The 12,855-nt window shown below is 36.3% G+C and overlaps 1 protein-coding gene across 1 annotated transcript in view; it reads left to right on the top strand.

The window, feature by feature from the left end:
* Positions 1-12,855, top strand: part of CUBN (cubilin) — a 269,760-nt gene that overhangs the window by 156,342 nt on the left and 100,563 nt on the right. The window contains exons 37-39 of the mRNA XM_022580595.3: positions 8,291-8,496; positions 9,729-9,913; positions 11,607-11,799. Coding sequence (XP_022436303.2) covers positions 8,291-8,496; positions 9,729-9,913; positions 11,607-11,799 — 584 coding nt within the window. The remainder of the gene's footprint in view (positions 1-8,290; positions 8,497-9,728; positions 9,914-11,606; positions 11,800-12,855) is intronic.

The raw sequence follows: 12,855 nt of genomic DNA on the forward strand, positions 1-12,855 counted from the left end.
CAGATTCCAAATAAAACCTGGAGAGCTTCAAATGCTAAGAGAGTGTGAGCTCGGATCCAGGAGAAGGACATACCTTTAAACTCCAGGGTTGGCAAGAAAAACAGTGAGTGACAGTGGGCTGGATTTGTGGGTACCATACCTGTTTGCTTATCAAACCAATGAAATGTTGATCTGAAATAAATAGAATGCCAGATACTTCTCCATCAAAGATGGGTTTATTCAGGATCAGCAGAGAATTGCAATTCAGGGTCTGCACCTATGGTGAGCCCCTGCAAGTCCCTGCACAGAAGAAGAAGGAGGATGCTTTTATACAGGGAAAAGGAAGCTGGGAGGGCTTCAGTAAACAAAGAGTCCATGGCTTCTTATTGGCTAAGTCCATGCCAAGAAAGAAGAGGAGTCTTTCTTCTTCCTCTTGGGCTCTGCTACCTTCACAGGGTGTGAGAGCTCCTTCTTCTGGTTTCTCAGCTTTGTATAACTGAGGTATCTCTTTATTAATTTTTTACAGAATTTAGTGGTTGATTTGTAAAATCACTCTCATGTTCCTCGTTGAACTGTAAGCCTTTTTGAATATGGACTATGGACATGCAATCAACAGTAGGATCCTGCCACATTCTGAGTGGTCTTAGGTTAAATTAAACAACAATAATATATTTCCTGGAAGTTGTTAGTGAAAAGCACATGGTAAGTGAAATGGGACCTTTTAATCCCATCAGTAGAGAGATACTTGTGACATGCCACGCTGGTAATGAGTGCTTAATAAATATTGGATGATAAGACATTGGTATTTATTTATTTATTTATTTATTGGCTGCATTGGGTCTTCGTTGTGGTGTGTGGGCTTCTCATTGCAGTGGCTTCTCTTGTTGTGGAGCACAGGCTCTAGGTGTGCGGGCTTCAGTAGTTGTGGCTCGTGGGCTCTAGAGCGCAGGCTCAGTAGTTGTGGCTCACGGGCTTAGTTGCTCCACGGCATGTGGGATCTTCCCGGACCAGGGATCGAACCCGAGTCCCTGGCATTGGCAGGCAGATTCTTAACCACTGTGCCACCAGGGAAGTCCCAAGACATTGGTATTTAAATTGCCATTTTAAATTAAAAGTTATTTGTTTTACTGTGTCATAGATTATTGGGCTTTGGTTGGGGTTGATAATTCTGTCTTGAAAAGAATATAAGAAGTAATTTGCTTAGAGAGAAGAAGATTGTTTTGGAGACACTGCTCTGTTTATTCAAAAAAGTCTTGCTCCTCTTCTAGGCATGCCATTCTGTGCATCAAGAATGGATTTTTAAACATGAAAGAGAAGTCCTATTTGTGGACCACATTCAAACATCTCAAGTTACTTTGTTTTAGCCCATCAATCAGACAGTGCCTCTTCAGGGTCCAGCTGGCATTGTGTCAAAACAAAGACACCCTCTGAACACCTGAAAGGCAATACAAGTTTACGTTGCCACGTGGGAAAGAGGTTTTGTTTGCTTTTGTCTTTACTAAAAGCACAAAGTTTTGTATGGGTAAAGAAATATATATATGTGACCATATATATATAACTATATATATATAACTATATAACTATAACTATAACTATATATATATATACTTCTTTGTTCAACAAATATTTATTAAGCCCCTACTTTATACACATAAGCACTGTTGCACCCTTGCTAGATGCTTCATATATAAAGCACATGTTACTCCCATAATTGACGTTTTATATCCAGTGATGAATAAACCATGAACATTGTTGTTCTTATGATAAAGTCCAAAGTCCTTCACACGGCTTAATAGGCCTCATAATTGCTAGATCAAAGGGCTTTTCTGGTCTTTTTCCTCTTGGTCTTTACCACAGTCACATTCTTGAACAATCTGATGTTCAGTGGTTCTCAGGAACTGGGCCAGGTACTGGGAATGTTTAAGACAGACAAGATCCCATTTCTTGTTAAGTTACTAATAAGTTAATGTCGAGAAGCTATTTGTTTAAAACCTAAAGAGATTCATTTCATCTATAGGGGATAATCATATCCATATAGGGCCATAGGTGTGATTAAAGATGTTAAATTTTAAATGTATACCACAAAGCTGATGCACACCTGATGTTCAATGAATGTTAAATTCTCTCGCTCTGCCATTTCTAAAGTATCTTGTGTGGCAGTTCAGAGTTAAATCCAAATGAACAACACTGGGCTTCCCTCCTAGAGGGTGGAAGGTAAACACGAAAAGCCAGTTTCATTCATTTTACTCTTCAGTGGACAGTAAGTCCTGATTATTGCATAAGCAAATCTTAATGCTTCGTCTTTTTCCTTTCTCCTCCATAAGAAGTTAATTTTGATTATTTCGTGTTCCTTGCTTGAGTTTTATTTTTAAAGTATAATCTGTGGAATGCAAGATGCTCCCCTCTATGCACATACTGAGAAGGGCTTTATGGTTAGGCCTCTGAGTTATTTCTGCCCTGGTCTAAACTGTATCCAGATGGGTGTTTGGAAACTTCCCCTGGGGTGGGTGAGAAGCATATGAAAAACATATGGAATATGTCAAGTTCTAAAATATGGGGTTTGGATCGTGGACATGGCGGTGAAATCGAGTAGGGAGAAAAGCTGGAGAAATTATGGTTGCATCTATAACACAAAAGGAGGGGGGAGAAATAAAACCCCCAAAGACATTTTTTTATAAAACAGATATTTAAAGGAATTAACAGAAAATGTATTTTATGCTGGCAGAGTCCTTTTAAAATGCGATTGATCTAGGTTCAAGAATCAAAATGAGATAATGAGAAACAGTGATTGTACTATTTTTGTTCCACATCATATTTTTACCAGCAGATCTGAGCCAAAGTGTTTGGAAAGAGGATGGATTTGCTTATAAAATGAACCGGACTAAACGAAAGACTTCCAAGAACAATAAAACTTTTTAAAAGGTCTAATTTGATTCTTACAGTATCATCCTACCATCCTTTCTGATGAAATGTCTTTTGTGACATTTAGCATTGGATTATACTAGTCTGGTACAAAAAAACAGAAAAACCTGGCACTTAGCAATCTTCTAGACCATTGGACCAAACTTTATTGTGCATGTTGACCACCTGGGATCTTGTTAAAATTCATATTCCGATTCAGTTGGTTGGTGGGGCCTGATGCTTCATTTCAAACAAGCACTGGGGTGACGCTGATGCTGTTAAACCACGTGCAGCATTTTGAGTAAAGATTTAGGGGCAATTTCATATAAGTCGCCTGCTGAGGAGAATGGCCACCCCTTCTTCCTTCTTCTGAAAATCAGAAGAACACAATTTTAGCCTGTTGTACATTGTTGATAACGTTATGATATCATAATAAAGCTGAGCCTGAGTTTAAGAGCCCAACTTGGCAGCTATTCTAAGGGTTGATTCAGAACAATTATTTGCCAGAAGTGATTGTAGTTATGAACTTTGTCTCATGAAGCATTAAGTTGTCAGGGAGGACAGTGGAGGTAAGACAAATGTGTGGTTTGTTTAGCCTGATGTGGGTCTTCCCTGATCTCTTCTGTGCTCGGTTATCAGTCACAGCTTGCTGCTAAGACTAAGTCTGAAATATAGATCCAGATGATCTACACTGTAATAACCCACCTTGGTGGGATTGTGAGAGCCACAGACTCACCGTCTGGCTAGAGACCTACCGGTGCTAGTATCTGCCTTGAGAAGCCAGCGGTAGAGCAGAGCTGACCGGTTTGCTCCAGGGCTCTGGTCGGCAGTGAAGGCTCAAAGGTGTGCCTGATACATTGATCCCAAAGTGAGCAGTGAGGTCCCAGAGCCTCCAGGCTGGTCACCTGTACCTTACGCATCCTAACCTGTTAGCTGAGATAGAGCCCGGGGAGGGCGCTGTACTTACCATCATGTGAAGTCTTGCTCACGTAATGTTGAGCAGTGACTGAAAGATACACAGCAAGGAAGTAAGTTTTCTATTCTCGAGACGTTTTTTGTCCTTCCCAATGTTTTTTTTCTATAGTCCTACTAGACCATTCTTTCTTCTTCTCTTTATCTTGTCCTTCTTCTTCCCAGCAAAAATTTCTTTCAGTTACTTCTGAAAAAAAGAATTGTTTGCACTCACTTTATTTACTTTAAAAAAAAATTAAATTGCTTTTATATTTAAAAATCAATTTTAAATAAATAAAATATTACAGGGCAGCATCACATTCCCTTACCTTCTCATCACAGAGATGACCCATATTCTTAATTTTATGTGTATCACGTCTATGCATGTTTATATCCTTTTATTATATATATATCAATAATATATATATACATGTCTCCATACACACTACATAATATTGCTTTCTGTTTTACATTTTACATAAATGCAATCATACTTATTGATTTTACTGGAAATACATTGAATTTATAGATTAATTTGGGGAGAATCTTTATTGACTCTTCATACTGAACTTGGAGTATCTTTCCATTTATTCAGTCTTCTTTTATGTCCTTCACTAAAATTTCGTATTTTTTCCATAAAAGTCTTATAGATATCATGTTACATTTATTCCTAGGCATCTTATTTTTTGTTGCTATTAAAAATGGTGCCCATTTAAAAATTATGGGTGTACCCTGTCCACCTTACCTAAAATAACCCTCCTTAATCACTTGGTTTTTTCCTCCTAGAGCATATCACTACCTCATTATATTTCTATTTATTTGTTTATTATCTATCTCTCCTTCTAGAATGTAAGCTCCCCGAAGGAAGGAACATTGTCTGTTTTCTTCATTGTCCTGTCCCAGTGTTTGGCAATATAGTAGAGAGACAAATATTGTTGAATGAGTGTTGACTAAGTTACATCTTGTAAATTTTCATTCGCTGGTATAAGGAAACCCTATTAATTTTTGCATATTATCCTTTTTTGTTTGTTTGTTTTGTTTTTTCACACACACACACTGTATTTTATTTTTGCAAGAGATAAATAGACTGACACCAAGCATTGTAAATTTGCATATTATCTTATCCTGCCACTGTTCCATTCTCTAGAATCACCCAAAATTTTGTCTCTTGTCTGCTACTGTATCTTCAGTGCCTAGAAAAGGACCTGACATGTTAAGGTGCTCGGTAGATATTTATGAATGAATGAGTGCTCTTGAATATTGATTTATAGCACTTCCTTTCCAATTCTTACAACCATTCCCCCTTTCCCTGTCTTATTGCCCTGGAGAACCCTTAAGTATACTGTGCAACAAAGTGATGAGCAAGCTTTCTTGTGTTGTTTCTTACTTAAAAGAAATGTTTAAAAACTTTTACCTCTAAGTATATTTGCTGTAGGTGTTTGGTGGGCAGTTCTCATCCAGCTGAGAAAATTTCCCTCTATTCCTAATTTTCTAAGAGTTTTTATGATGAATGGGTGTTCAGTTTTAGCGAATGCTTTACTGCAATTGTCACTGATTCTCCCTTCATATATTTTTGCATCTTCTTTTCTCTTTAAATCTTTGTGTGTACGTGTGTGTGTTGAATTGTTGTAATAGATCTTTTCATCTTAAACCATTGTGAGTCCAACCTTATTAAGATTTACATATTTTACAGATTGATGGATTGATTTAGCTAATATTTTATGTAAGATTTTTCACCTGCATTAAGTGAGATTGACTTAAACTTTCTCTTTCTTTGACCTTCCTTGACTGATTTTGCTTCCAAGATTATATTAAATTCATTAAATAAGTTGGACTCTGTCCCCTCTTTTCAATTTTTTTTTTTTTTTACAATATACACAAGATTAGGATTGGGATATTGACTTATTGAAGCTTTGGTAGAGTTCCTCTATAAAATAATCTGGGCTCAGGTATTTGTTTCCTTTTGTCTGCAGGCAATTTTTAATACTGACATTTTTTGATTTAATGGTATTTTTAGGTTTTTCCATTTTTTTTCTTCAACTAGTTATAGTATTGTATTTTTATAAAAATTGTCTAAGTTCAAATTTAGTGGCATAGGTTTTTAGTAAATTTCATTATAATTTAAAAAATTTCTAGTATATCTGTTGTTTTGTCCTTTTCTTATTAGTAATATTGTTCACTTAAGCTTTCTTCTGTTATTGGTCAGTCTTATTGGAGGTTTATACTTTGTTAGTCTTATCAAAAGAATAGCTTTTGGTTTCTTAATCTTTTCTAGTATTTTCTACATTTCTGTTTCACTAACTTCAGATGTTGTTGTGTTATTTCTTCTACTTCCTTTATGCAGTTTGTATGTTTGTTTTTTGTTTTACTAACTTCTGGGATTAGACATCTAGTCCACTTTTCTTAGTATTAGTTCTTTTTTACCATAAACATTTAAGGCTATAAATTTCCCTCTAAATAATGCTTTGACTACACTCCCTAAGTCTTATGGGCCCAGCACACTTCTACTGCTCAACTCTGCCTGTTTTAATACATAATGTGTTCACTCTCATTCAGTCCTAGATATATTCTAAATTGCCATTATGATTTCTTGTTTAACACATGGTTTATATAGAAATTTGTTTTACATATCCAAACTGCGGGATCTCTTTGTTATCTCTTTATTACCCTGTTCTAATTTTATTCTATAGCGGTCAGAGAACATATTTTTTAATAGTTTTAATATTTTCTGAGACTTGGTGTGTTGTCAACTATATATTGATACATTTTTATGCATGTTAATGGGCACATGAAAAATATAGAGAATTTATAAATTCTAATTGTTGGGTGTTATACAAAGCTTGTTATTGTCTTGTTGTTATTGTAATTCATCGTCTTATGGAAATCACCAAAAATCATCTAATTTACTCCTTAATATGTGTGAAAAATAATCCTATAGTGGACCCTCTAAAACTGCTCCTTTAAAAGTTACTAATTTGCTTTGAGTAACCAAATCCTATAGCCGAACAGTCCCCAACCTTTTTGGCACCAGGGACCGGTTTCGTGGAAGACAATTTTTCCATGGACTTGGTGTTGGGGGGGGTGGGGGGGGATGGTTCAGGAAGTACTGTGAGTGATGCGGAGAGACGCAGAGCAGCAGATGAAGCTTCATTTGCTCGCCTGCTCGGGGGTTGGGGACCCCTGCTATAGCCTGTTCTTAATCCTGGATCTTTCTGTCATATGACACTCTTCATCACTCTGTCCTTAATTTTCTCTTGGTTTCTGTGACATGACACTGATCTTGTTTTTATCCTACTTTCCAGACTATTCTTGGGTTTATTGCTTCCTCTTCCTTTCACTGAACTCAAAATATGGGTGTTTCCTAAGCTTCTGCTCTTATCTCTTCTCTCTCTCTATGTATCACTCCCCACTTTTTCATTTCTAAACCCCCAATCTAGCCATGTTTTCAGCTATTTTCATATGTGTACAGGTGATTTCCAAATACAGCCTCAGAGTCTCTTCTGAAGCCCAAACTTGGCACCATGAATTGGGTTGAGTTGGCTTTATACTTGTGGATCCTTCTCTGGACCATCTCTTCTATTATATTTATCTATTTGTCTACCCTCCCACCAACACCATATTACCTTGATTATATCCAAGTTTTTTAAGCATTGAGGCCAATTTTTAAAGGCATTCATTTAGCATCTACGTGTTCCAGACTCTTTATATATGTGACTAATGACAATTACGTGAGGTAGGTCTTATTTCCCACCCTCCATTCCCCCATGTCATCATAATTGCAGAATATAAAGAAGTTGAATATGCCATGCTTGAACACTAGCCTGTTTTAGTGCAAATGCCACGTTTTTTCTACCTTTACAGAAATTAAGTACAGATGCCTTTGATTGGCATTTAAGCTCTCCCAAAATTAACCCATCATACTGCTCCAGCTATGTCTTCTAATGTTTTCTTAAAGGTACTCAGTATTCTAACCAAACGAGACCTCTCACAGATTTCTAAATATGTCCCACTCTTTCTGCATATGTGCTTTGGTTAGCACGCATTCCCTGCCCACCATTTTTGCACCTTAAATCCAGCTTATGTTTACATTTCCATCTTAAAAAAGAATCTCTCCATCAAGCTATTACTGAACCTCACAATTGCATGTGATACCTCTGCCTCAAAATAACTCTTATGGCATGATATTCTGTCTTCTATATTCTGTTTTCTTCTATCTTGTTGCCCAATTTTCCCCCAGAAAGAAAACTCCCTGAAGGCAGTGTATTAATTGTCTTTTATCTCTTGAATCACCATTTCAACAAATTTGAGTGTAAGAAATGTTTTGAGTTAGCCAAAAGACACTGTGATTAAAGTTAAAGAAAAAATTTAAAAACCAAACAGGTCAACCCAGCAAGTGATTCAGGATAATCCCAAAATTAATTTTATCAGTTAAATCCCTAATTTTGTTTTTTCCAATCAGGACTTTCCAGGTGGAGGAGTCTCAAGACTGTAGCAGAGATTTTGTGGAGATCCGGGAAGGAAACGCCACTGGTCGCTTGGTGGGACGATACTGTGGAAACATCCTCCCTCTCAATTATTCATCCATTCTTGGGCACATCCTGTGGATCAGATTTGTCTCCGATGGCTCAGGCAGTGGCGTGGGCTTCCAGGCTGCATTTACCAACAGTGAGTTGGTCCTGTTTTAGTGATGGCTTCCAGAATGTGTCCTACAAACTAGAAGGATAGCAATGTTTTCAGTAATGCATTAAGAACAATTCCCCTATATTTAATGTCTCTGTGGAATTACTTTATTATACACTAGAAAAATTAAATTATATATGAATGACTCATTAAGAGCCAGGGAGAGCATTCTCAGTGGTTCTAACATTCTTTTAAAGCTCTAGTGTCTACCTAATTTTAAGTTAAACATTTTTCGTGATATTGCAATAGAGAGTTTTCTAATGTATCATCGTTTCAGTTTGGTATACTTATATCAAATGTGTTTCATTTGATCCCATAAACTCTATATTCCTCAAGTTAAAAATGTTTACTCTGGTACAAATGAACCCATTTACGAAACAGAAACAGAGTCACAGATGTAGAAAGCAAACTTACGGTTACCAGGAGGAAAGGGGAAGGGGGGAGGGATAAACTGGGAGATTGGGATTGACATATACGCACTACTATACATAAAATAGATCACTAATCAGGACCTACTGTATAGCACAGGGAACTCTACTCCAGACTCCATGATGACCTACATGGGAAAAGAATCTAAAAAAGAGTGGATATATGTATATGTATAACTGATTCACTTTGCTGTACAGCAGAAACTAACACAAATTTTAAATTAACTAGACTCCAATAAAAATTAATTAAAAAAAACACAAGAAACATTTACTATTACTTTAGGATAGTCCTAAGTGCTCAGATAGTAATAACAGGATATTCTTCTAATAGGATAAAATGTTAAATATTAATAGCTACTCTATATGTTGTTTGAAAATGTCAGTTTCTCTTACATAGTTAAAGAAAAAAAAAAACATGTTTCGTTCTTTTTTAACATGAAGCAAAATAGGTAAACCAAAATTATAGAACAGGGCTGGTGATACCCCTTCCCAAGTCACCAAGTTCCCTGATGTCTGGGAACCCAATTTTACATGGGACGCGATTGCTTGTTTTCACACCATGTGGTCTTCTAAGGAGATGGAATTCCATTCACCATATCACCCTTCTCCAAAGAATTAATAGATAGCAGAGAAACCAAAAGGGAAGCAGTATTTCTTTCAGTGTTCAGAAAAGAAATTGCAGTCAATTAGAAGTCCATCCTTTTAAACACCCCTTGCCTTTTGTTTCTTTCATTTGACTAAAGAGCTGTTCTAAGTAGGTCTGATTTACTACTCTGTTTTCCTTCCTAGTATTTGGCAATGATAATATTGTGGGAACTCACGGGAAAATTGCCTCTCCCTTATGGCCCGGAAATTACCCCCCCAACTCCAATTACCATTGGATAGTGAATGTGAATGAATCTCAGGTTATCCATGGTAGAATCTTGGAGATGGACATGGAGGCAACACTCAACTGCTATTATGACAAACTAAAGGTGAGTTTCCAAGAGCAACTGATGTTTATACATTTTGGTGACTTGCTATTGGCAACCATAGATCCAAGTTAATGTCTATTCAAGCATTCACAAGTCATAGGGGATGGTCTACCCTACATCACGAATACCCCTTCCAGGTTACCTGAACAATGGTGATTCTGATAGTATAATTATTATCTTTGATTCTGTAACTAACTTTTTTTCCGCATTATTGTAATCTTTCCATTGAGCTTTATCTAAGCATGTGTATGTGTCTTAATTAAGAATTTATTCTATCTTATATCCCATTACCCAAGCATGTATATGTGTCTTAATTAAGAATTTATTCTATCTTATATCCCATTACCCTGTTTATTCTCCTGTTAGAGTGTTAAAAATTTGAACAATCATTTTAAAGTAAGTAAATATAAGTATATAAAAATTGTGGCGATCACTGCCATCCAGACATGGGCAACTGCATCAATTCCAGAAACACTATCAGATTATTTTTTATCCAGTTTTACTGAGGTATATTTGACAAATAAATATTATATATATTTAAGATGTACAACTAGGTCTTTTGCTATATGATATTTTACAATTTTACATTGTAAAATAATAATCACAATCAAGCTAATTAACATATCCATCACCTCAGATGGTTACCATCTTCTTTCTTTGTTTCTGGTGTGGTGAGAATACTTAAGATTTACCCTCTTAGCAAATTTCAAGTATATACATGGTAATATTAGCTATATCACATTGTTCTACATTAGATCTTCAGAATTATTAATCTTGCATAACTGAAACTTTGTACCCTTTGACCACCTCCCTGTTCCCCGCTCCCCGCATCTCCTGGTAAACACCATTCTACTTTCTGCTTCTATGGGTTTCACTATTTTACTATCAGATTCTTGAGGGCCAAGGTTCTGTCTTATTCATTTTAGGTCCATAGTGCTTCACATAGAACCTAGTACTTGATAGATGCTCAGTAAGTTGGAAATAATTATTAGCTAATTTGAAATCTGAGCTTATATAGTAGCTTCAATAGAGAAATATGTAATAACACTTATAACGAACTTGTTCAAATTATTTACAAGATGGAGGGAAGGATATGAAATGTAATTGGAGAGATCCACCCACATGTGAAGAAAAAAATAAACATGCTCAAGATTACGTGTTTGGAAACTATCACAAAATATGTCTCTAACTATGTAATCTAACATTTTCAACCAAATGAAAGAGATTTCTTGCGTGCTTTGAGTATGCTGAGCCCTCACAAGCTGTGATTCTGTTGCTGTTATTAATTCTGCTCCTTTACTTCTTTGGAAATGTGAACTCCTTCAGGATACCTGGCCACTTTCTCTCATTAGACTTTTCCTTTTTCTTGTGACTTTTCCTTTTTCTTGTGACTTTCCCCCTTTCTTCCTAATTCCTCCCTTTTGTGGCCCCAAAGCACATTTCATAGGCACTGTTGTTGTGCCACTATCCTGGTTCCTACTTTTCCACCCATAAGTTTTACTGTAAATCGAATAATGAGCTGTATCACATGGAGCATGGTTACTAATATAATTCTGCGGGGAAGATATAGATACTTTTAAAACACATTTAATTACTTGCGATCATAGTTTATACTTCGTGGTTTTCTATTTATGAAGAAAAATGGAGGTGATTGCCTGAGTTCAGTGCTGTATTATCTGTCCCTTCCATGCAGGTTTATGATGGGGCTGGCATTCATTCCCGCCTGATTGGAACCTATTGTGGTACCCAGACTGGCTCTTTGAGCTCCACTAGAAGTTCTTTGACATTTCAGTTTTCTTCTGACTCTTCAATCTCAGGGAAAGGATTCCTTTTGGAGTGGTTTGCAATGAATGCCTCTGTTGGACCTTTACCTACCATTGCTACAGGTGTGTTTGGTAATAAATGAAATTCTTTTTAGGGGCTGATATGTGCAGACTAATATTTCAAAGGTTCCTACTAATAAGGGCCAAATACACAAGTGAATAAGAAGAGTAATTACAGTCTCAAAACCCTTCCTCCATATGTTCAGGTGTCCTTTGAATTTCATAAATACTTAGAGATTAGATGTTTATTTCAAAAAAATGCTGGTTTCCCATTATATTTTCCATAATAGTTAAGGGTTTGATGTCCATAAGATATTCTACTTACAATTTCTAGAAATCGCTTTAGAGATCTCTGAAAGTTTGGTTTGCAAATACCATACTCTCTCTCACACATACACACACACACACACACACACACACACACACACACACACACTAGGATCAACTAATGCAAGTAACTGTTTTTCCTCTATGTTACCTTTTAAGTGTGCCTTCAGAAATGCTTCAGTGTGTCCTTAGCTGGTTGTAAACCCTCATGTTTCAAGGTAAAGTTGGCCTAAATTTTAGGCTTTCATTTTACTATTTTTAAGACATTTTAAATTCCCTCAGTAAGCTGTGTTTTGGGAGACTGCGCTTTTCTTTTGAAAATTTGTTTAAACACTTTTGAATGGCTCTTGTGAATTTGAGGGTTGACACAGAATAAATTCAGCAGATATTTCTCATGGCATATTCTCACTCCTTGAAATATTTGATTGGGACATATTATCATTGAATCTCATTGAAGAGTACTCAGACTTTGAACTTGTTCTAAGACTAAACAGACCCTAAAAGATTAGAGTCTGTTTGCTTCTAGCTTCTTGGGAATTTGTACCAACAGAGATCACAGATGAAGGCGTAATTCATTCTTATATTTATTTAATGCCTCTTAGCATTCTGTCCTAAGATGTTATTTTCACCTCTCTTGCAAGGTGCTTTCATAACATTGACTATGAAACTCTTCCTTAAAATATTAATCTATTTATCTAAGAGCAAAGAGCCATCAGCAAGATTGCCAAATGTAATTTAGAGCTATCCATTTAAGACTGGATAGCTCTTATAAGTAAACTTGAGTTAAGCTTC

The sequence above is a fragment of the Delphinapterus leucas genome, chromosome 2 (assembly GCF_059928025.1).
Source record: "Delphinapterus leucas isolate spDelLeu-1000000601 "Yukka" chromosome 2, BTC_Dleu_Yukka2, whole genome shotgun sequence".
NCBI classification, from domain to species: Eukaryota; Metazoa; Chordata; class Mammalia; order Artiodactyla; family Monodontidae; genus Delphinapterus; species Delphinapterus leucas.